Here is a 25,480-nt window from a genome sequence, read left to right on the forward strand (position 1 = left end):
TAATCACAACTAAATCAGAGCTGGATTCTCATCCTAAGCCCAGAGTTTGATAGTGTGTTCTCTCTCTCTCTCTCTCTCTCTCCCTCTCCCCCCCCCCCGAGATTACAGATTTGTTTGCAGTTGTAAGAAATAACACAGAGATATGTGTACGCATCTCTTTCCTCCATTGGTAATATTGTCCATACATACCTCTGGTACAGTGCCACAGGCAGAAAACTGATCTGATGCCAGCACAGGCCGTGGACCACGTCCACATTGCACCAGAGTATGTGGGGTCACTTAGCGCTGTGTCGTTTATCACACGTACAGATTTATGTGACCACAAGCACAGGCAACATCAAGGCAGCTTGCATTAAAAGGAAACCCGTGCTACCCTTTCTAGCCACAACAACTTCCTCCATCACCTCACCTACCGCAGCCCATGGCAGCCACTGGTCTATTCTGCTTATCTACAGTTATGTCATTTGAATGAATGGAATTGAACAGTCTGCAATCTTTGAGGTCTGACTTTTTCTTTATTCTTTCACAGTCTCTCCCACCAATGTCTCTAGATACCCAGAAAACAGTTTTTGAAACTGAATATTACTTCAAATAGAGGGCCATCTACTGTATGGATGTTTCATAATCAAATCTAAAATTTATGAAGTCAAAGAAAGTTTTCTTTAGTTTTGATGTTAATTTTGAGATTTCATACCCAAAAACAAAAAAAAAGCCCACAAGGAGAATAAATGCATTTTAATAGCATTTATCATGATGATTTTGTGCATCTTTTTTTTTTAATCTAATAAAGCCTGTTTGCTGGAATCATGTTTTTTTTTTTCTGTTACAAATGCTACTAACATGTTTCAAGGATACTCCATCAATGTCAAAAGAAGATTAGAACCACTGTGGAGGATATTACAACCAAGGAGAGGTTTTATATATCATATTGTAAAGTTAAAATCTTTTTATTATACTGTCATTGTATCTCAAATAAGGGGTTGAGGAAATTACGACCTAGTGTATAATTTTTCTTTGCCTAGAAAACTGGTGACAGCTAGAGGTATTTCTCCCTCTCTGTCTTCCTCTCTCCCTCCCTCCCCCCTCTCTCCATCAACTGCCTCTTCTTGCCTCCAGTGTGTTGGTTGCCCTGTTCAGCCTGTTTCTAAAGCTTCATTTTGACCGTTCAGAGAAAGCATCATGCCTTCCTGACTTCCCTGTCCTCCTGCATTTTCTGTCTTTTTTTTTGTGTAGAGTGTGAGCCAATCGAAGCAATAGCCAAGTTTGACTATGTCGGGCGGTCTGCTAGAGAGCTGTCCTTCAAGAAGGGTGCGTCCCTACTGCTGTATCACCGCGCCTCTGATGACTGGTGGGAAGGCAGACACAACGGGATCGATGGGCTTGTGCCTCATCAGTACATCGTGGTGCAGGACATGTGAGTAGTCCCAACCTTTAAGTGGCCCAAGTGGAGTAAGGCACTTCCCAAGGAAAGGAGAAATACACAATATAAAGTGAATAGAAACACTTAATGACATACGTAGCTTTAGAAATAAGAAAGTGTGTAAGTGGCAATTGAATAAACATGTATATCTAAACGACTAAACAGAGAGGCCCATTATCCATAATGTAATAATGTATATATGCACATACTCATAGACATTCTAGACTCAGGAGCAAAGTATTGAAAGCTATTTCCTAAACTCTTAACCACAGTTGCCTCTTGGTGTAGTGGGGGTTTTTGTTGTTGCTTTCAAAACTGTAGACAAGGCTGGCCTCAAACTCACAGAGATCCACCTGCCTCTGCCTCCCAAGTACTGGGATTTAAAGGTGTGTGCCACCACACTTGGCTGGTATAGTGTGTTATAGATGATGACTATTTATTCTTTTGTATGCCTGAAATTTTCTGGCAACATTATTATGTTTAGAATGAAAATCTACTTGAGGGTGCTGGGAAGACATTCAAGGTCAAGAGCACGTGCTGCTCTTGTAGAGGACTTGAGTTTGTAAGCCACCAAACTTGGGTGTTGGGAACCAAACACCTGTATCTCAGCTCTAGGGGCTAGAGTGCCCTCTTCTGGCCTCCATAGCATCTGCACTCACATGTACACACACACACCCCAAACCTACGAACCGAGGAGAGTGGAGTTAACAAAAGACTTACATAAATGCCATCCCTTATTTTTTTCCCCCACTCATCATGCCAAAGGCTCTCTCACTCGCTTCCCGTTGTTTCAGGGATGATACATTTTCAGACACTCTGAGCCAAAAAGCCGACAGTGAGGCCAGCAGCGGGCCAGTCACCGAAGACAAGTCTTCATCCAAGGACATGAACTCTCCCACCGACCGCCATTCTGACGGCTATTTAGCGAGGTGAGTGACGTTTGGTCATCGGCTCCTGACCTCCCTTCTGCAGGGACTATGAGGAGCGGTTATACAGTCAGCCTTAAAGTATTTTCCCAGTACCGTAAGATTTTCTGTTTTCTTTTCTTCACTGAATGTCTAGGCAAAGAAAAAGAGGAGAACCGCCCCCTCCAGGAAGACGTCCTGGCAGGACCAGTGATGGTCATTGTCCCCTCCACCCCCCACATGCTCTTTCTAACTCCTCAATTGACCTGGGGTCCCCAAACCTAGCCAGTCACCCCAGGGGTCTGTTGCAAAATCGTGGCCTCAATAACGACAGTCCTGAGAGGCGGCGCCGGCCAGGCCATGGCAGCCTGACCAACATCAGTCGGCATGACTCCCTCAAGAAGATTGACAGCCCACCTATCAGGAGGTCCACGTCATCGGGGCAGTACACCAGCTTCAATGACCACAAGCCACTGGACCCAGAAACAATTGCTCAGGTATAGTGCTTCTAACTGGATGTTGTGTTTTAAGTCCTTAAGTGTGATGAAGGCAATATGAAACATTTAAAAATGTGCAAACTATGTTTTTATATAGCCATAACTAAAGAGAACAAAGGAAGTCGTCTCACTAATTTAAAACTTGGCCGTGAATCTCTTGACGATCCATTTGCTGCTGGAAGATTAGATTCTAGGTATATTAGATTCGTATTGATTTAAGTAGATGTGGGAGAAATGGAGGAGCCAGGGCATTCATACCCATCCACGGTGAACAGCCAAGAAAACACTGAATGAATAAGGACCTCCTAACAGAGCATATACACTCCAAAACTTGTAGTACAGACAGATGGTTAAAACAGGACAGAAAGCCCAGAAACAGAATAAATTAGTATAAACCAAAGATGACACTTTCAACTTGGCAACCGATAGATTCGTTAATAAATAATGTAATCAACAATGGTTAGCCATTTAAAGACCCATGATGCTGGATCTTCTGTACCTCTCTGCTTCCCTTCCCAACACTGACCTCATAGAGGGGCTCTGTCGTTCATCTCTAGTGATCAGAACTGGCAAAGCAGTGTGGATGAGTTTCCCCATTCCACCATTGGCCCTCTGGTCCAGAAATTGTTATCTAGCAACAGAGAGTGGATAGATTTGGTCCTGGACATGAGTAATCTCAGCCATCTCCCAGCTCTCCAAAGCTTTAGTAGATCAAGAATGAGTGAGAAACAAGAAAATGGATTAGTCTTAAAAAAAAAAAAAAAAAACAGGAATCCTTGGTATGACCCATTCCCAAACTATTTTAAGTATCCTAATGATATGACAGAGAATTTTGGATGGCAACTTAGGCTATTTGAGGAGTGTAAGGCATTTGTAAACAATTAAATGAATTTTAAGTATAGAGCAATTTCTCAGCAAAAATCAAAAAGGCTTTTGACCTTTGAGTTTCTCTATTTGGAGGGTTCTGCAAGGCCCTTCAAGACCTTTTTAGAACCAGTTCCATTTAATCATAGCTAAAAGTCATGATTGGAGAAACCCTGAACATCACTGCTGTAGTAAACAGGTGAAATGTGATTCGGTTTAGAGACAGATTTAGGAGCTTAAGGGTAAGAAGACATAATAAAACTGTTTAACCCTTTTGCTGCCAGAACCAGGAAATCCTCTCATTGTAAATCATAAAGACAAAAGTCACAGATAAACCAGTTTTTATACATTCCATCTGGGGCAAATATTTGGTTTTTATGGTTGGATTTTATCCCTATGTTTAACAGTAAAGGAAATCACATATGAAAAGTAAGTATTATGTCACCTCACAAAACGGCTTCTAGCTCTGTCCTTTGTCTGCCCATCTCCAGCCTTCAGATTCCCATGGGGCCAAAGGAGCATCTCATAGTGATGTTCATACCAAAACATGCAAGTCCTTTGACCGAGCAAGTCAGGGGGATCCTTGAGTAGACTGGGAGAGCGTGCTGTCTACACTTTGATCATCATATCATGATTGGCTTTATTCTGTATTGGAGACTGTAATTTAATATCATGTCTTTGCTGATTCATTTAGCAAATACGTTGAGCATTGACAATGCAGGATCTGTGAAAGGCTTTCTTGATGAACAGGTTAAATGCTGCCATTTTCCCGAGGTGCTGGCCATACAGTGGGGAAGGACAAGGGAGGCCATTACACTGTGGGAGAGCAAGGATTGTGGTCCAGGTACATGGCCAAAGTCCCGGGGATGAAGGGAAGAAGCATTTCAGTCAGAACATAGCACGTTTTACACCCCATTTCAACACTGCCTGTTTTGAACTTCTGCTTTTAAAAAAAAATCATGAATTTTGCTATCTTAACCAAGTTCAGTAAAGAATATTTCTATTCTTATGAAATAACTCTCCAGAACTGTATACAAGTGATACTTTCTACTCATTAAACAACGGTCCCCAAGTCCTCCTGGCATCCACTCTCTGTTCTTGTGAATTTGACTAATTCACATACCTTGTATGTGTAGATGCATACAATATTTATATTTTGTGACTATTTTATTCACTATAGCACGAGGTGCTCAAGGTGCACACACACACTATTGCATTTGCCAAGACTCTTTTCAATTCTGAGTGGTACTCCGTTTTTTATGAATATATATTTATATACATATATATAGAGAGAGAGCAAGCACGCATTATCATTCCTTCAATGGGACACACTTTGCCCTTTGAAATAAATTTTTATAATTCTCCCTTTACACTGAACTGGATTAATGATATATTTGATAACATAGTATATTTGATAAATATAAGGAAATCAATTTTTTTTAAATTAAATGTATTCAGTTTTAATTCTTTTTCTTTGTTGATTTAACAACTTTACATATTTATAGGATGCAATATAATAATATGGTATAGGTATGTGTAGTTATCACCTCAGCATTGCGGCTCACTTAGTTTCCCGTTATAAACTATGTAACTGAACTATAGCTGCCCGACTGTGCTGTAGACCACTAGAACTTCTTTGTACGAATGTTAGTTCACGACTGTGCAAAAGACACAGTGAAATGTTTTTAGACCCACTTGTGGAATTTCCATCGGTCCAGCAGTTAAAAGTGTGCGTTGGCAGAGCAGTACCGATTTAATTAGCTGATGCCCTGCTAGAGCTGCGGTTTCTTTCAGAAGGATGGACAGCCCTTGCTCAGTGTTCCAGTCAAAGAGCGATTCGCATAACGGTGGCCCCCAGAGAATTTTACCACCGTGCAAAAAGTATTTCATGTTTCTAGATAGTCAGCCAAAATGACAACCAGAGACATTCTTCAAAGAATGATGGTGTTTGTGTGGGAATAGCAGAGACATTGCTTGGGAAGGTGTTGCTGTAGTAAATTGAGAGCATATTCTAAGAGGTGGAGACACCAACATTTGAAAGGTGGAAAAGGACCACGTTATTTGAAAGAGTCGTCCTTGGCTACAAGGACTCATAAATGACAAGGCTGGTGTCCATCCAAGGTTGGACAGACAGTTGTGAGGCAGATGTCCGTGCTGAATCGATGTCCTTGTAGAAGGATTTTCTGTGTAAGAGCACAGTGGCCTTTGTCAAGGTTATAGATCTGGCAGGGTTTTTGTGCAAACTTTGGCTTTTTTCCTTTTTAAATCAGGCACACATGCGTAAGATCCCTTCCTTTACAACCTTCCATTACTTAAGCATGACAAGTGTGCCTCCAGTTTGATCCTCACATTTTTCATGATAGGAGAAAATGATAAAATAGAGTTACCTGTCACTTGTCCCTGCCCCCCTCCCAAAAAAAGAGGAAACCATGAAAAAGAATAGATAACTGTAATCCATCCAACTAGTGTCCTGATGTACTTCTCAGGGCATCGGCATGACCCCTGTGGATTTTCAAGTCTAACTCACCAACTCTGTCTTACTGCTTCTGTTTCTGCGATGAAACACCAAAAGCAGCTTGGGGAGGACAGGGATGATTTCATGTTACAGCTTGTAGTCCAGCATCCCGGGAAGTCAAGGCAAGAATTCAAGGGGAGCAGGAACTAATGAAGAGGCCATGGCAGAGTGCGGTTTACCGGCTTGCTCCTCCTAAGACCACGTGCCTAGGGGTGTACCACCCACCCAGACAGGGCCCTCCTCCACCAAATTACTAATTAAGAACCTGCAACACAAGCTTGTCCACAGGCCAATCCAGTGGAGGTGTTTTCTCAACTGAGATTCACTCTTCCAAAATTACTCTAGCCTGGGTCATGTGCACACAAAACTAGCCAGCCCATATCCTGTCTCCCCCTTGTAGTAGATTTAGAGCTGAGAGGACTTCTCATGGGAGAAGGTGAGTTGACTTGGGAAGTCCCCGTGGCTACTGCAGATGACTGACTGCCTGGGAGAGTCCCAGGGTTCCATAGCCCCCAGAAAGGTAGGGAGAGTTTCCCAGAGTTCACAGAGCTATACTGCCACAGAATAGTAACATATAGCCATGGTGACCTGAGTTGCTGTGACATAGGACCCTCCTGATAGACATCTCTAATGCCCGGTGACCACACAGTATCTCCTTTCTCTGTCTCTGCTGCCATCTACCATGCCTCACCTGACGGGCTGCAGCACCATACCCCTGGCTGCCCAGAGCCTAGGCCCAGTAGCCATCCAGGCAGCATCCTGATGTCCCCATCAGTCCAACCCACACACAGCTCATGGGACCCACACATACGCCACGCTGGTCTGTAGACAGCTCGGCACAGTTCTGCCCCCAGCCCCTGCAAGAGCCACATCCATCACCAGGTGGCAGCCCGGCCTACCAAAAGGCCAGGCAGACAGCTATGGCCCGCAGTGCCTGCATACACCCCTGCTGTTCCATCAACCAATCAGGGAGTGGCTCCACCCCCCAGCGAAACCATCAAACCACTGCAGTCACAGACGCCCGCATCCTGGACCAGGGATGCCATCATAGACATCGCTGACAAGGATTGTAGATGATGTGCACAGGAGCCACATTCCTGAGTCCGTCTAGAATCAAGGTCAACAACATCCAACAACAGGTGTTAGGCCTCTCTGCAAAGAATAACTAACCTAGAAAATTTGAAAATATGAATATTGCACCAGATGTACAATTATCAACAAAGGGGGGACCAGCAAAATACGAAGGGGATGGGAATCACAGTAACTCTTGTTAGCTGACCCTAAAGAAAAGGAAATTCACAGCCTTGAAAACAAATCCAAAAGAATGGCCATTGCAGAATTAAGTAAGAACAAGAGAAGACAATTCAGAAAACACAGCCTTTCATGACCTAAGAGATAGAAATCATGAAACAAAACCCAAACACCTCAAGAATTCAGTAAGTGGAATTAAAATTAAAAAAAAAAAAAAAAAACACATTTGAGAGTCACAGTATAAGACTACGCTGAAGCCACAGAATGAATTCCAGGAATTCGAGATGGTGCTTCTGAATGAGGCCAGTCAAAGCAAAACAGCACAACAGTAAATAACAATACATTTTTAAAGGTAAATTAATAGGTTTTCTGTCTCCCGACAATAAGTTTCGCCGCCAACAATGCAGTAAGCCAGATCAAGCTGAAATGGGGAAGTATAACAACAGGTTTATTGAGAGCAACTCCCGGAGAGGTTCTCTGGTCCCAGAGATTGAGGCCAGAGGAGTTGTGTCCCCAAATGAAAGCAGGGAGATGTTATGGATTATAGGTGAGTTTGTGCCCAAGTCTGGTCAAAATCGAGCGCTCAGGCGGGGACCTGGATGGCTGGCAACTTCAGGGAAGGAAGCTGCAGAAGCTGCTAAGAACGAGGATCCAGAACTGGGCTTTTTGGTGCCTTTCCTTTGTTCAGAGACTGAGTGGGTGGGGTTTGGAGAGACAGAGAGACTGGAATGGGGCTTTCTGGATCCTATAGAGACAAGCTGGAGGTTCCTAATAGTGCCACTCCCTATGGGGGCCATTTTCTTTCAAATCACCGCAATTGGTTGAAATCAAATATTTAAACATTATCACTTAGAAAATAATTTGAATGTTCCACACACAAAGAAGTAGTAAGCATATGAGGATATACATCATAACCTAAACTGGTCATTACACACACATTTATGCACATGTGAGATATATGTATATGTAAATATCACACAGAACTCCCTACATATGTGCACATTTCTGACTAAATGTTCCTATCAATAATTCTGGTTATTATAAACAGTTTTCACTTTTCTATACATCTCAAGAGGGGCTGGTGAGAAGGCTCAATCGGTAAAGTTCTTGACACACTTCCAGGAGGATGGATGCTCCATTCTCAGAACCAACTTTAAAAATCAAGGTGTGGTGGTGTGCGCTTATAAACAAAGCCCCGGAGAGGCAGAGACAGGCAGATTCCTAGGGTCTGCTGGCTGGTCAGCCTACCTGAAGTCAATGAGTTCCAGGACAGTGAGACACTCCTTTCTCACAAGAAAAAATGGACAGGATAGCACCTGATGACTGACACCTGAGGTTGACCTCCAGCCCGCACATGCCCACATGAACACACACACACACACACACACACACACACACACACACACACACACACACACATGAAACAGAATTCCGCTCAATACCGCACAAGTTCCAAGAGACCTCAATAGGTTGTTTAGTACCTCAGAATGGCAATTGCTTGACCTATGGGTCCATGTGCATTGCTTCTAAGTATCATTTAGAAGCACACCAAAGGCCTAAGGTGACGGTGTACACACTCTACAGACTATAAAGTTAAATCTCCATGCTCTTTTACCTGTCTGTTCACTTTGTGTCTATAATTTTGAACCTATCTTTTTTTTTTTCTTTCTTTCCAATAGGATATCGAAGAGACCATGAACACTGCTTTGAACGAACTCCGTGAACTGGAGAGACAGAGCACGGTGAAGCATGCCCCCGATGTCGTGCTGGACACCTTGGAGCAGGTGAAGAACTCGCCCACCCCTGCGACGTCCATGGAATCTCTCAGTCCGTTGCACAACGTGGCCACCCTCAGGAGCTCGGAGCCTCAGATCCGCCGCAGCACGAGCTCCTCCAGCGACACCATGAGCACTTTCAAGCCGATGGTGGCGCCCAGGATGGGCGTGCAGCTGAAGCCCCCAGCCCTAAGGCCAAAGCCTGCTGTTCTTCCAAAAACAAATCCTACCGTGGGGCCCGCGGCACCTTCCCAGGGCCCCACAGACAAGTCTTGCACGATGTAGAAAACCCGAGGTCGTGAGGGGAGGGAGTCTGGAGGTGGATTGGTGACATGAGTCAGTGATCTGTGACGTTCCCTAGTCTTGCGCTTATAACTGGAGATCTTTGGACTTTTCTATGTTGTCGAATGTAATGCTGTCTGGAACTAGCTAAGTTAACATGGGCATTTGTATTTTGTAACTTTTTTAATAACTGGACACATGTCGTTTTAAAGACAATAGAAATACTTAGACTTACTTGAAAATCCAATGCTGCGCCCCTTGTCACCAAGGCCACACCTCACCCCACATGGTATATGGCTTTGGATTTAGTGTGGCCCAGGTGAGCGTCCTGCAAGCCGGAGAACCCGCCTTCCGGGTCTTACTGGAGTCTCGCCTGCCGCGGTCTGTGACACTTGTGGGAAGAGCGTCCAGAGGGGGTCCAGCCCCTGTTAAAGGTCACGGAGGGAGGCTCCAGGGGACCTTCAGTCCATGGCATGAAGGGGTTCAATGACAGCCCCTTCCCTAAGGGTCATTTCCCTGGATCTGGGTTAAAGGCTCAATGGAAGAGGATGGATAGAAAAAACTCAGATATTGCTTGATGTGAACCTGGACAAGGCAAAGGAGACCATGTCTCCCGATCTGTCGACATGACTCCCTCCAAGAACGCGATCAGGCCCTGGAGATGCCCAAGTCCACCGCCTACATTTACAGAGGACTAGAGCAGTGGAATAGTAAGGACTTCCTGGTTGCCCCACAGAATTCTACAAAGTTGTTCAATAACTGCCTAAGAAATATCTCTACCTTCCCTAGAACCCCACGTTCCCCTTTACGGCAATGGAAAAAAACAGGAAATGAATCCTTGGTTCACTGATGTTGTGACGAAATTACCTTGATTCCTTCACACCACAACGGCCCAGTGGTCCCGAAACTGAACCCCCAGCTCTGCTGCCCGCAACTCTTTGAGCCAAGCCAGATCTGGCTACGGTACCGAGGGAGAGCCGTGCCAGGACACCATGGGAAGATGACCTTGGTGGTGCTGGGGTGGGTTCTTCCCAGTTTTGTACCTCAGAACCATGACTTCTGTTCTTGTCCCAGTTGTGTTTGATTTGCTGTTTGGGATTTTTGCCTGTGACCTCTACAGAACTCAGAGAGTCAAATGGACTCAGTTAGGAACTTCTTCCTCTGACCTTTAAGCTCATAGTCAGTTTTCTTTATCATATATTTACGATATTTTTCCTCTAGCTTAAAAAGAAAATGGTAGATCGTGTGTGTGTTTGGTGCTGGGATTGAACCGGAGGCCTCTCGCATGATAAGCACACACTCTACCACTAAGCTGTCCCCGCCCCCCACCCCCATCATTCTGAACACGATTGTTTTTACTAAGGTACAAATCACCATTCTAGCAGCAGCGGATGTCTACACTAGCGCTGCACTTCCTCATGAAGCAAGCCGATGTCTCAGAACAAAGCCCTTTGCACACACCATGCACTTCCTTCTAGGTTTAATTTCAAACTGGCATGCCCACCTCAGTAGCATAGCATCGACCATAATTCACGCAGGAACAAATTAAGATCTGTACTAAAATCAGGATCATGACTGGTCGCTACCTCAGTTTGCTGATCTAATCATTCTGTTACAGAAAAAAATATATATGAATGAAATATCCCCTTTCAAAGTCACTCTCCTCATTTCACAAATGTATTGAAGACATACTCCCCACCCCCAGCTACTTCCGGGTATGGTTAGGTTTTAAACCCCAAAGTTGCCAGGCAGTAGTGGTGCATGCCTTTAATCCCAGCACTCGGGAGGCAGAGGCAGGCAGGTCTCTGAGTTTGAGGCCAGCCTGGTCTACAGAGTGAGTCCCAGGACAGCCAGGACTACACAGGGAAAAATAACTCAAAATTTTCAGAACCATACTTTTTGGCCATTTTAAAATAGAAACCATAGAGACCGAGCCAGGATTGAACTATGCTGGACACTGAGCCTTTTAAACAACCCACCCCTGGCTCCCTTGGAAGTTTATTACCTCCTAAATAAACCCACCATTTACTAGAAAACAATACTGATTCTTAAAACCATTTTTCCTTCTCTGATGGACGAGGCCAGGCGCAGGTCTAAGAAGCTAGCCGCAGCCTTTTTGAATTTATTTGTAAATGCCTTTCTTAAGCTTTAATTTTAGCTTTTCTGATCTTACTCCTACAAAACTGCCGTCCCAGTGTGCTGTCTGCTGTGTGTCCCCTAGATCAGGACTCTGCTGCCTTGAAGGACAAAGGACATGCTTTTGTAGACCCCCCGCCAAGGGTCCAAGAGCTGGGCCTCTTCCTCCAGGAAATGGCTCCCAGTTTCCTCCCATCCTTCTATTGTCTCCTCCATCTTCTCTCCTGTAGACAATTCCAGACTGACTTCTGTCTCTTAAATGAAAGCAAACCTTCAGGGGAGCAGTCCCCTGTCCTTCCTTTGTTTACCCGATGAGACAACAGCTTTACGTTTTTCCCATCTGACGCGGGCACCCTTCGAGCCCTGCACAGGATAGTTTCAGATCGGGGGTCCCCTAAAGGATCTTAAACTGTCAGTAGAGCTCACTGAGAGCTACAGTCAATGAGACTGGTCACCCTGGCGGGGTTTAAGCCACAGATGTAGCACACAGCAGGAAGGCACAAGGAAAGGAAGAAATGAACCCCAAGGTGCTCTGACCTCTCCCCAATTCCCAGATCTTGGAGACCATACGCAGTTCAGGGAGGGGATCATCTGATGGGCAGATTCTAGTCCACAACAATACCTGACTCCACATTCACAAAATATCCATGGTTGGGAGGACCGTGTGTGTGTGTGTGTGTGTGTGTGTGTGTGTGTGTGTGTGTGTGCGCGCGCGCTCGTGTTCCATAGAACCCAAATGCAGACTGGCAAAGCCCTTTGGTGTGAGTTGGGGGGTCTGAGAGATGAATTGTTAGGACTGACTGCACATTTTTTGAGGAACGTCACAGTAAACTTACAAACTGTTGAGGGCACTCTGTGGAGCTCAAGTTCTTGTTGCAGGTCAACACCATTGTTCAACAGTTTTACTTGCATTCACACAACATAATCTGACTTGGGTGCCCCGTGAGCTATCCATGGAATAATTGGTAGTGAGGTCCCACTTATTCTACTACCGTAGTCAGGAGTAATTATCAATGGATCAAGAACTCCCAAGGGTCAGATGGTCTCTTTTGAGTTTTCTGTCTCTGTTTGCCATTCCTAAAGTGGCTTTAAAATTTAATTAAGAAAGCGGAAAGAGTTGGGCTGGTGGTGGTGGTCTCAGCATTTAGGAATGGCTCGGCCTGTGATGTCGGCAAACTGAAGACACCGTGTTCTAACGTCTGAAATCCAACAGTAGAGAGACTGTGTCCATTGAGAGTTCAGATTTGGGTTGATATCTATTCCTGAACACAGCAGAAAAGACCAGAAATGCAAGGAAATGCATTTGGGATGCCATCTCTCTCCTATCTGCCACTGAGACTCCGAGACACAGAGAGCCTAGAACTGAAGGTTCTACCCATGTGCAAATAGAACCCCCTCTACTTCAGAACCCCACCCCCACCCCTCAAGCTCCAGCTGGGCTGGAGCATCCGGCTTGCGTCAGGATGACCTCAGCGGCGCAGATAGCGAAGCCAGAGAAGCCAGAGGCTGAGCTTAGCTTTCACTCACTCATCCTAGTATACTTTATTTAAAAAAAAAAGTCTTAGTGGTATCATCTAAATGGATACCTGTATCTTTAAATTATATAGGGAATTTTGTATGTTTAAATAATTGTACTGGGTTCCATAATGCTTATCTTAGAAACTAGTAAAAGAAAAAATATATATAAACTGGGCGTCTGTGAGTGCCCCTCCTTAGAGCGTTCACCTAAGTTCCGTGTGTAGTGTGATGGTTATTGTGGGTATTTCCAAGTGTCGTAGGTGGCTGTGTTAATGAGAGACTGCTCTTCCCCTGCATTCTTGATGGTAACTCCTGCCCACGTCCTTCAAATCAGTATTGTCCCTTCCTGTCAGTTCGGTCAGTTGCAGTACCGGTAGCTTCCTGCTTGTGACGGTTACCTAATGGTGTCGATGTACATCTGTAGTATGTACACGTGAAAGTGCCTTCCTATCTTAGAGAACTTTAGCCTTGCTTTTGTACTGTCGCCCACTACGTCCCGCCCACCGGACTGTTCCAAGATGCCCTCTACTTGCTCCCAGCCTCCGCACCACCCCACGACACCGCCATGTCTCCCTGCACCTCTGTGCCCAGTCGTGTATGTCTTGCATCCATGTGGCTTTATCAGACTGTCCTGTTACCCTCCTAGATGAGACCGTGCCTTTCTCGCCTGTCCACAGTGACTCCCTGCCATCCGTCCCAGGCTTCTCCCCTCCATGACCCCATGACCCCACTCACACTGCAGCCTGCCATCCCGCCCCCCTTGCTCTAGAATCCTGGCTCTCCTCTCCCAGGCGAGGAGAACAGGGATGCTTTTACAGTCCTGGAAGAAAAGGAAATGTTTTGTTAATCTGTTGTGACAATGCACTTTTCTGTATAGTACTGTACTTCTTAGCATGTACCATTCCAGGCTTCCGTATACGGTTGGGTTTGTTCAAGGTGTAGCTTTATAATAAATATGATAGTTCTGGCCACTTTCGTCTGCTCCTGAGTTACTGAAATGTCCCTTTCTTTTTCACTCTGCTCCCCTAGAGAGGAATCTAATGGGTTATATTAAAGAATGGGAAACTTGAACCTTTTTTTGTTTTGTTTGATACAGGGTCTCTCGTCAGATGGTAGTGGCACATGCCTTTTTTAATCCCAACACTTGGGAGGCAGAGCCAGGTAGATCTCTGAGTTCAAGGCCAGCCTGGGCTACAGAGCAGGATCCAGGACAGGCACCAAAATTAGCAATTCCTGTTACATTTGGCGCCCAACATGGGACATGGACCCACGCCCCTGATATTAAGAGTCTCATGCTCTACTGACTGAGTTAGCTGGGTGTCCACCACCCAGAACAAGAAATAGCACACCAGCCACTGTTAACCAGTATACTGAGGAATCACACCATAGCTGATTTCACCCAGTTTGACTGCCCACATGAGGGCTCCTGCAGTTCTTATATGTGGTTCTTTTTGTTGAATTTTATGCTAGGAACTGGGGAATCAGGTCAGTGGTGGATCTACCAACAAGTACAAGCCCATGTCCAGTCCCCCCAGCACTGGGAAAAAATGAACAACCGAGGGAGAGAGTTAAGCTACAAGTTCTTCCATTTTTACTGCTACACAGAACTCTATCTCAGGCGGGCTTCCTAGTTAAGCTTTGGGCTTTATATGCAAAAGTCATTAAACCTAGAGAGATTAATGAAAAATGAATAACCTCACTAGTTAAAATTGTTTCCCAGGCCATGATGGAAGGGTGTTTAAACTGTCAGTTAGAAGGCCCACCCAAAGGTAAGGTGGGTTTCTTCCCATCTGGAGGCAAGAACTCATGCTAGAAGCTACTGAAACCACTGTAGGATTCACCTGATACTACTGTTGGGTGCCTGCCTTCAGTGCCCACTTTCCTTGCAGAAAGTTGGACTCATAAGCTCCTCACCAGGAACAAATGTCCAAATGAGACTGTGAGATTGTTCTGGAAAATCACCCTGTTCTCCATCTTCCTCCAAGCTACCCATCCCCTCAGCCTGCCACAACTGGCTGCACACACCCATTTCCACCCCTCCCTCTGGGATCCGTACCCCCCTCCAGGTGTGTCGGTGGGTCATCCACAGTTAGTATGCCTGCACCCACTAAGATTACATCTTAAGTAGTCAGGATCCCAGGGAAGAAAATTTCCCCAGGTTTGATTTATGAGTATTAAAAATATCCCAACAACCCTGAGACTATGGCAAATCCCATTTCAAGGGTTGTCTATCACCATTTTGTTAGTTTGGTTTGGGGTTTTGTTATGTTGGCTTTTTAAGACGGGGTCTTGCTGTATAGCACAAGCTGGCCTTGAACTTGCAATCCTGCCTCAGCCTTCCATTGCTTAGGGCTAAAGATGTGACCCACCATGCCTGGCTCTTCGATCCCTACTTGGATTTCAGAATATGACTTTGGGAAATAAGCACCATGAAGTTCATCAATTCCTCGGTAGTCTTTCTTTAAATATCAGATAGAAAACCTGCTTTTACAGTAGAAAAATAGCTGTTCTGTGAAAGTCATTGCCCATTCTCCAGCAGGGACTGAACTGGAGTGAGTGAGTGAGTGTGTGTGTGTGTGTGTGTGTGTAAGGATGTGGGAGGAGGAAAGAGACCATGACCCCGGGAATCTTAAGCAGTATGCTTTGCTTAATATAAATACCTTGTTCAATGTGAATTCTCTAGTCTTTGTTTTTCTTCCTGATAGAAGGTCCTCAGTGCCCCGGTCCCTCTCACTCTGGGGTTACAGGCATGCAACACTACCCCTGGTTTATTCAGCAATGGGCATCCAATGCAGGACCCCTTGCATGCTAAGCAAGCACTCTGCCAAGCGAGCTCCATCCTCACCCCTCTCCAATCTTGGCTAATATGCACACCCACGTGTAGTGGGTAGCCATTCCAGCTTTGATCTGGAAGTTCCAACCCCCATTGAGACTTCGGCAACTGTCACGCCTACAAGGCGGGGCCAAGGGAGGCGCCTGGGGACCTGAGATCTGGATGGTGGGGGGGGGGAGGCTCTCTGTTCCGGGACCCTGGATAATGGAGGTGGACCGAGCAGAGCTCCAGAGAACACCGCTGGACTGCGATACACCTTCCCCAGACCCCGCAACCTACCTATCCCTTAACTTGTAAGTTACGCCATTAAATAAATCTCCTTTTAACTACGTGGAGTGGCCTTAATAATTTCACCAATACCCACGTTTCCAGCATGCACATCCCCTTCTTGCTTGCCTTGATGTACTAAACCTTGCCTGAGTCTTGCTGTTGTTTGGGCTGGGCAGCAGCAACAGTCATTTTCCTTGGGCATCTTCAGCTCAGCAGACCCCAAAACTATTTTCTTTCATTCCAAGCATACCCCTCCCCTCCCCCACCCAACTGTTCTACTTTCTTTTATCTACACTTTACCCCAGCTCTGTGCTTCCCATTCGCCTCAGCTGTTATGGTGACGCAGACAGACTTCTTGCACCCATCAGCTCTCCTTTGGAGCAGTTGCCTACATCCTGTTCATCTTTCTTAATAAAGCTGAGTCTTTGGAACCACATGGACGCAGACTTTGTTTTAAACATGTTACGTGATAATAGCTAACACATACTGAAAGTGAAACCCACCCTACTAATGTTGGTTCACTTAAGCCTGTTGCTGTGATAAAACACTGACCAGGGCAGATAAAACACGCCCAGGCCGAGCTCCCAGCCCTGCAAGCTCATGGACTGGTTATCTCATGGTTCTGGCATGACTCTGCTGGGGTCTCCACTGCACCCTCACCAATTACCTCCCCTAACTTCTTCAGAGACTTTGATCACGTCACACGGTCCCAACCTCACCTTATCTCCATGACTCCTTCAATCCTGGTGAAGCTGCACCTTCACCAATGGCCTCTCCTGGCCTCTCAGAGTGCTACGCCTCATCCGCTCTCTATGACGCTTTCATGCCTTCAAAACCACTGCCACGTGATCGATTCTTACACATTGCCAAATTTGGCATCCGCTTGAGGAGTAGCCTTAACCACATCCGGACTACCGCTTCTGTGGGCTGACCCTGGGGAAATGCTCCCGAAATGGTTTTATCTCAATGATGCTGGTCTCTTATGAATCACAGCTAACTTTTCAGTCCCAGCTGATCAGCATCTGTTGTGTCCCAATGAAGCATGGGTTTGACTTCCTCAAGTGCTCAATTCAAAAATGACACACAAATGGCCCTGACAGTCTATAAGGGACTCTCACACTTCCCTCGGAAACTTCCCAAGCCAGGCACCCAGGTCTGCACTGATCTCAGCACTCTTACCTTCTAAGTTCCCACAGAATGGCCCATTAAGTTCTAAGAAGTCAACCAACTCTTCTCAAAACAGCCCTGTCTGGTCTGTCACCGCAACATTAATGTCTGGTCTAGTTTGCTTTCCGTTACTTTGAGAGACAAGAACAAAACCAGCATGAGGGAGGACAGGGATTATTTGGCTTAAACTTCCACCTCACGGTCCGTGGTTGAGGGAAGTGGAGGCAGGCACTAAAGCAGAGACCACAGAGGAGTGCTACTTACACACTCACTCCCTCTGACTTGCTCTGTTACCTTTCTTGTGCAGTAATGCAGGTGTACACTACCCCTTGTGGGCCGGCCCCGGCTACATCAATTAGCAATGGAGAAAATGCCTCCCCCCCACCACCACCAGACATGCCCAGAGGCCAAGGTGATGGAGGCAGGTCCCCAGCTGAGGTTCCCTCTCCTTCTGTGGATCAGGGAACAACCAAGATTAGCTTCCACAATAAGCCTTTAGGCACTCCCTCAGAGCTGTGTCAAGACATGATTAGAAGACACCGCTCGCTGCCTCCTCCTCCTGTCCCTGGGCCCAGACCTTCCTCACATACCTCAGGCCCGCCTGCTTAGAGATGACACACACCCATCACACCAGCACTGCCACTTAGAAGAAAGGAAGAGAAGAGGGAGGAGGCGGCGTCGGGGATAAAGGAGGGGAGAGAGCCTCTAAGCTCGACCGCCCTGTCAATTGCTGGAGGCAGCGTAACAGATGGATTTGCGGTTTCCAGGTGGATGGAAAGCCTTGAACACACCAAGTCCACTTCAGTGAGAGAAATATCTTCATCTCCCCAGTACTGACCTCCTTCAAGGCCCCAATCATAGAGAGGTCAGTGGCTGGCCACCGCCTTTGGGTGAAACCCATCTACCTCTGCTTCTCAGAGGACAAAGGAAGCTTCTGTCATGAAGCCTAAATGGATTAGCAAGAAATTGCTTTTGCTCGGCAATGTCAGCCTGGTTGCCATGTGTTGCCAGAGACGCTAGAGATGTAGACTTTGGTGTAGACTGGATGTTGTTTCTGCCTGCCACTGCCCTTGGGTTTTAACCCTTAGAGCAGTGGTTCTCAACCTTCCTGATGCTGTGACTCTTTACTGCAGTTCCTCATGTTGAAGTGACCCCCAACCATAACATTATTTCGCTGCTACTCTATAACTGTAACTTTCCTATTCCTATGAGTCACAATGTAAAATCTCTGATGTGCAGGATATCTGATTATTGACAGTCACTGTCGGAGAGGGAAGTCAATCTTCCACTGAGAGGCGGCCTTGGGACCTGCCTTTTCCCCAATTTGCTCTTCCTACCTCACTCACTAATACTCTGCTTTCCACAGATTCCTCCAATGCCCATCTTACTAGGCCAAGGAAACCCAACTGAGCTCTTAAATCCATTAAGAAATGCCTTAGGACAGCAGTTCTCAACCTGTGGCTTGTGACCCCTTTGTCAAACCTCCATCTCCCCCCCCACACACACACACACAAATACAATTCATAACTAGCAAAATTACAGTTAGGAAGTAGCAACAAAAAGAATCTTATGGTTGGAGGTCACCTCATTATGAGGACCTGTGTTAAAGGGTCCCAGTATTAGGAAAGTTGAGAACCACTGTCTTAATGGCTAGGGAGACCGCTCAACAGTTAAAAGCACCTGTTCTCACAGAGGACCAGAGTTTAATTCCCAGAACTCATATTGGGTGGCTTACAATGGCCTTAACTCCAGCTCTAGGGGATCTGACGCCCTCTTCTGGCCGCCTTGGGCACCAACACACATGTGGCATACACACATACAGAAGTCTACACATTTGCATAATTAAAAACAAACAAATCTTCAAAACAAAATGGTCTCACACACGCAGTAACTACTTGGGCATCCTCCTGTTGTAAAGAGAATGGTAAAGTCTTTCTTCTCATTCTGTGAAGGTTGCCATCCTTTCTTTTAAGCCCTAGACAGAGAGATGACAGAAACAACTGATGAAAATACGGTGTTGTAGTCTATTGTGAGATAGGATGTCACCACAAATGTCTCACACTGAAACCAACCTCAGAATGTGACTGTGTTTGGAGATATAGGGTATCGCTAATCCTGTCTGACTGGCGTCCTGTTGAGAGAATACTGGAGAGACATGGCAGATGCCAGGGATCTGAGGTATACACCCACAAACAAGGAGTGGAGCATCAGGAGATATCAGAACCACTGACAGCACGATGCAGGACATCCAAGCCTCAGGATGGTGAGAACATAAATCTCTGCTGCTATGCCATCCGCCCGAGGTGCTGTGTTGTGGCAGCCCCAGACAGGGGACAGGGACAGGAAGGAAGCGCCATCAGAAGAGAATTCCAGACAAATGCCCAACCATGCCCTGTAAGGGACAGGAAGGCTTACAGTCTCACCTGAGTGTGGACAGAGCCAGGAATTGATTCAAAAGATATCCTGAGCCTCTTCATGGGCCTTGTGTGAAGCGTGTGTCTGAACTGATGTAGAGCTCCGAATTATAGGAAGCTCTCTTAGGAGTTTCCCTTCTAAATCTCCAGGAACTTTCCCAGCACAGTGCACTTGGAGACTCCCTATCATTAACAGCATGTACAACTCCTATGGTAGCAAATTCACACAACAAAAAACACACCAAAATGTCTTTCCCCCAGAACTCAACAGTACACCAAAAACAGTCTAGAAAAACCAAGTGAGATATTTAATGCCTGTAAGCTTAGCACTCAGGAGGCTGAGGAAGGAGGATGTCTCTGAGAGGAGGTGGTCAGTATGGACTACATAGTTAGTTCCAGGTCAGTGGATTACAGAATGAAACCGCATCTCGATAAAGACGAAGAAAACTTGAGCTCTGTAAATTCAGATTTTTCCAATATATTTTCATCCAATATATTTCCTTGATTCTCATTTACATGTATGCATGTGTCTTTGTATCTGCTCATGTGTGTGGATGCCTGAGGACAGCAGAGGGCATTGGATCCTATGGATCTGGAGTTATGAGGCACCCAGTGTGGGTGCTGGGACCCACACTCGTGTCCTCTGGGAGAGCGGCCAGTGCTCAACAACTGAGCCATCTCTCCAGCCCCTAAACTTTCTAATGAGACCCAGAGATTTAACCAAACTCTTCTGATTACCGTTCTCTATTCAAGACCTAAACATGAACAGCTGCCTCGATTCCTGGGGCGCAACCAAGAAAAAGATCGACCAAGGCTGCGTGCGTGTGAACGATGTGCACCTGCCACCGGCGACCCCACACAGCGAGGCCTGGGCGAAGAGCTTTGAACCAGCGTGAGGAGGGGAAGGAGCCGGGCTCCTACTTCTCAAAGGTTCTCCTCAAAGAGTGACCCCAATAAACACTTGAGCGTGGCGCTGCTGAAAGTCTCTCCGGCATTTGGAGCCCATTACGTTTAGTCTGACCCACTCTATCTCACCCCAGGATAACTTTGGAGCAATCTAACAGAGTTCGGCAGAAATATTTTCTGTGGTGAAAAAGGAAACCAGCTGTTGCAATATCATTCTCTAATATAAGCCATAAAAGACTGGAAGGGGGGAGGGAGTGTCTCCTCACATCACAGAGTTGAAAGGATTTAAATCAAAGAGCCCAGAGTAAGAAAAGACTGTGTTAAAGCCTGAGATGTATGCAAAGTCGAGAAAAATAGACCCACGGCAAGGTATTGTGCAGCATGATGGTCAAGTTTTAAAGGAAGAAAGACGGAGCTTAATGAATCTAACTCATCTAAAGAAAATGGTCCCCCAAATTTCCATTCCGTTGTCATGACAACTAGTACCCCATCGTTGCCACAGTAACCAGCTGAAAAGCAACGGTCTTAAGAACGAGCTGTCTGATTGGGTGGTCACCGGAAGCCATTAGAAGCCACACGACCCTGAGAAGGCTGCTCTGCCATCACACTGATCTATTTCTAGCTCCCAGTATGTTTCAGGCTTTCCAGTGAGCTTCCCTTAGAGTCAAATGTTGGGAGGGGAACCAATGTCAACAAGTGTCTAATAATTACACTCCAGTAAGTTCACGACCTACTTGTTGTCTAATAGCCAAGCTATGCAGTATTGTGAGAGAACCGCACCCCCTCTGATGCCTTGCCCTTCAATCCTGCTGCTCTCCTGCTTCATCATCAAGGCACACTAGCCACAGTTCAAGCCAAACAGGTCACCGGTGGCAAGCTGCTGTCTTTGTTAGGTGAGGTACTGACAAGCTGAACAGAAGAGAATGTTTTATACGTTGGAAGTGACAAGATCGTAAAATAGGAGCCTGGGGTGGAGTCTCACATGCTTCCATACATGCATATAAACTGGCATGTCTGTTTTCGGATTCATTTATTCACGTGTCTGAGTGTTTTGCCTGCGTGTATGGATATGCACCCCAAGCATGCCTGGTGCCCTCAGAGGCCAGAAGAGGTCATCAGATCCCTTGAACTGGTGTCAGGGATGGCTGTGAACCACCATGTGTGTGCTGGACACCAAACCAGGTCCTCTGCAGGAGCAAAAAGTGCTCTTAGCTTCTGAGCCATCCTTCCAGCCCCGATGTCTTGTTTTATTTTTATTTATTTATTTTTTAAACAGGGTCTCACTATGTAGCCTTGGCTGGCCTGGAGCTTGCTCTGTAGACCAGGCTGGCCTCAGACTCAGAGATCCACCCACCTCTGCTTCCTGAGTGCTGGGATTAAAGGTGTGTGCCACCACACCAGGCCCCAGTGTCTTATTTTAAAACCCATGCTTGCCTAAAGCTATCGAGCATTTTAAAGACTTTTTTCCCACCCAGTAGTCTTCCTTGGTACTTGCTCAAAGCAAACTGTTCACATATTTGTAGACATTCCTAGAGTGCTCTTTAAAGCAGAGATGCCTTGAATGTCCCGTCCCCATTCCAAAGCCTTCCTCTAGTCGGTCACACTTTTAATCAGCGTGCACTGTTGGGAAAGATGTTTTAAAACACCCAGCTGTGGGCTCTCAGAAAATATGAACAGAGCAGCTCCTGGTGAGCAGCACCATCGCTAAAGGAAGGGTATGAAAATGCACCCTGGCACAAGGTACGGAATTGAGGACGGGAAGGGGACTTGTGTTGACACTGGTTTTCAGATCTCGTACAATAAGTTTTTAAGATGCTTTTCTGAATTCAGCAAACATTTCATAGCTATCGCTCTAAATACTCAGTGTGTGTAAGTAGACAGATGACAATAAGCCTGCCTTTCATAGTATATAAGGCTGAGTAGGTGCCGAATGCCCATATCCCAGAATGGAGCTATTCTGTAGTTCCATGGAGATAGTCGGGGAGCACCAACCCCAGGAAGCCTTTGGTACTGCCACTGCTGTGTGATGGATGCTCCAGGTTCTGTGCTAACGGCAGCAATGTTAGCAAAAACAGGCTGAGACATCCGGAAGTTTGCGGGACAGAGAGGAAGTGACTCGGGGATAAATGTCCATCCACCTATAATCACAGTCAAGGCTCCAGGGCCAAGCCTAAGAGCCCCTTGTCGACAGAGACTGGACAATGCTGGGGGACGGCGGGCTGGAGAATCCTGACAAAGGATGGCTGAGACTGGATGCAGGGAATGGCAGAGTGGGTTACGATAGAAAACGTCGGGTGAGGATAACATTGAAGACACGGGGAACAACATGGGCTGTGCTAACGACCCCGGAGAGAGCCAGTGAAGAAGCATGAAGGGAGACTGGGGTTGGACAGGGATTGTATACCCCCGACAACACACGGCAGTGTTCATTACAAAACACAGCCTTCAGTCCTTACACCGTGTACCAATGCACCGTGTGCTATTTACTGTGCTCCCCAATGAATTCAATATGATTTTAGTTTGAACATATACATGTGTTTGGGGTTGGAAATATTCGTAAAGGAAAACTAATTGCATAGGAGATTCAAATTGAGGAGTTCGATTCCACTAACAATGTCTGAGTCCCATACACGTCAGGTGGTAAAGAAAGAGAGTTAAGATCCAGTTCCTCATGGTCGAGTCCCACAGCCAGAAATGTGTGCAAATCATCCAGAATATTCAGGAAAATATTTTATGTAAAACACCTGCACTACACATGAGGAGAGATTTGCCTCGGGGTGTAAAGGCGGCTACTTCATGGGATCTCCTGAATTACCTGGCCAGGCACCACGGTGGCACTGGGGGGAAGGGGGGTGTTTATTTACAGATCTGTTCTGAGCCTCCAGAGACAATTCAGTTCTCTCTTTTAAGAAAGAATTTTATAACAGTTCTTCCCTATCCAGCCACAGTGGCGGCACCAATTCTTCTTAAACTCTCTCACAGGAGCAGAAATCAAGGCACAGCCAGTACCAAGAGGACAAATGTAACGCATAACAAGAATGTAGGACTTTTTATAGTGTGTGAAAGTGCAAACGCCACAGAGGTAGATCATTGGAGAAACTCTCTGACCCGGAAGAGGAATCCTACAGGCCGAGGCATGAACATTAACAGACCCACGGGTTCTCTTCCAGCCACTCAGAAATGAAAGGGCTCCTCATCATGGCTGATAATAATGACGGCTTTGCTGTCAGGGATAACAGAGCCCAAGACTGATATGAGCACAGGAAGGTTGGGACAACCCTGAACTGAGACCTCAGAGCACCCCACGGCTTCACAGAGGTGACTTCTGTGCCAATGAAGAAGATTCAGAGTGCAGGGCCCACAAAGGCACAGACCCAATTTCCACACTGTAAGGGGACGGTGGTCCTACTGTGGGGTCTGTTTGTCAGAGTCTCAGGGCTTTCAGTTTAGAAGGGACCTTATAATTCTCCATAGATCAGTCTCTAAGCTACATTATAGCTCTCCTAGTCCTTGGGGAGGGGAGGAGAGAAGAAGTGGAGTCATCTGAAGGGATTAAATGGCTGTAGGAGAGAAATTCAACCCTTCCCCAGACAAGTCTTCTCAAGGTGACTTCTCATTAGGGATACTCAACGTCCAGGTCTGATCAGGTGTAAATAAGCCTGAGGTATACTTAAGTCCACCTGCATTTATTCTGACTTTAACATTGCCCCAGGGGAACGCTATTAAAGACTTCACTGAAATATCCAGAGATGCTCCCAGGGTCCCACCAAAGTAAGAGCCAGTGACCAAGTTGCTTATACCATGTAATTGCCATATGCCAGAAGGTCATTTTCACTGGAGGGCCAATAGGTAACCTACTTCTCCTTCTACGTAAGTTTTTGGATCAGAATAAAGGAAGGACACTAAGTGACAAACCAAGAATTCTTTTCCGTGACTAATGTCTACACTAAGGTCAACTTCCCAAACGGATCCGCCACTCGAGTCTCTCTGTCCTCCTTGGTCCCTCCTTTCCTGTTAAGTCATAAGTCATACCTCATAAGGTAACAAAGGAGAGAAAACTTTTTTTTAATATTCTTTTTGGAGGTTCAAAAATCTCATAGCACTTCAGGATCATCAATAGTTTAGAAGGCCGGAGTCCACCTTGGGAACCAGCCACATTTTACCCCAGGGACCCTGATACAAAGAGCAAAGCTGAATGCCACAACATGGGTATGAAGCAGATGACACCCTGGAGGGGAATGCCGTTCTTCCAGTGGGGTGGTAAAGGCAAGCAGAAGAGGAGGTGTTCCAGAGCCTAAGGAGGTAAAGATGGCTATGACGACGTAAGTAGTGGTTTTCAAAGTGCAATCCTAGGGTCTGCCACATAGGCAATTACCAGAGAAAGCTGTTGACCTGCCTGAGTACCAGAAATCGCTTGTAGTGGGCGCCATGGCAGTGCTGGAGTTACATACGTCGTCAGCTTTGAGAATCAGTTCCCTAGATTTCAGGTTCTCTGCCTGAGACTTAGGACTTCAACAAGGACTTCAACTCTAGCCTCGGGGATAGAGATGGCTCGGCTGTTAAAAGTATTGGCTGCTCTTCTGGAGGACCATTCCCAGCAGCCACAGGACAGCTCACAACTGTCTGAGACACTGGTTCCAGGGGAGCAGACAGCCTCTTCTGTCCCCCACGGGCACCAGGCATGTATGTGGTGCAGGCATGCATGCAGGCAGGACAGTCACATACAT

General features: G+C 46.2%; 1 protein-coding gene across 1 annotated transcript in view; it reads left to right on the forward strand.

Annotated features, from left to right (window-relative positions):
- The window catches only part of Srgap1 (SLIT-ROBO Rho GTPase activating protein 1), a 171,715-nt gene extending 160,879 nt beyond the window's left edge, over positions 1-10,836 (forward strand). Inside the window, exons 19-22 of the mRNA XM_059245782.1 lie at positions 1,234-1,414; positions 2,215-2,349; positions 2,483-2,822; positions 9,132-10,836. Coding sequence (XP_059101765.1) covers positions 1,234-1,414; positions 2,215-2,349; positions 2,483-2,822; positions 9,132-9,512 — 1,037 coding nt within the window. The 3' untranslated portion in view covers positions 9,513-10,836. The remainder of the gene's footprint in view (positions 1-1,233; positions 1,415-2,214; positions 2,350-2,482; positions 2,823-9,131) is intronic.
- The last annotated feature ends 14,644 nt before the right edge of the window (positions 10,837-25,480 follow it).

The sequence above is a fragment of the Peromyscus eremicus genome, chromosome 18 (assembly GCF_949786415.1).
Source record: "Peromyscus eremicus chromosome 18, PerEre_H2_v1, whole genome shotgun sequence".
Lineage (NCBI taxonomy): Eukaryota > Metazoa > Chordata > Mammalia > Rodentia > Cricetidae > Peromyscus > Peromyscus eremicus.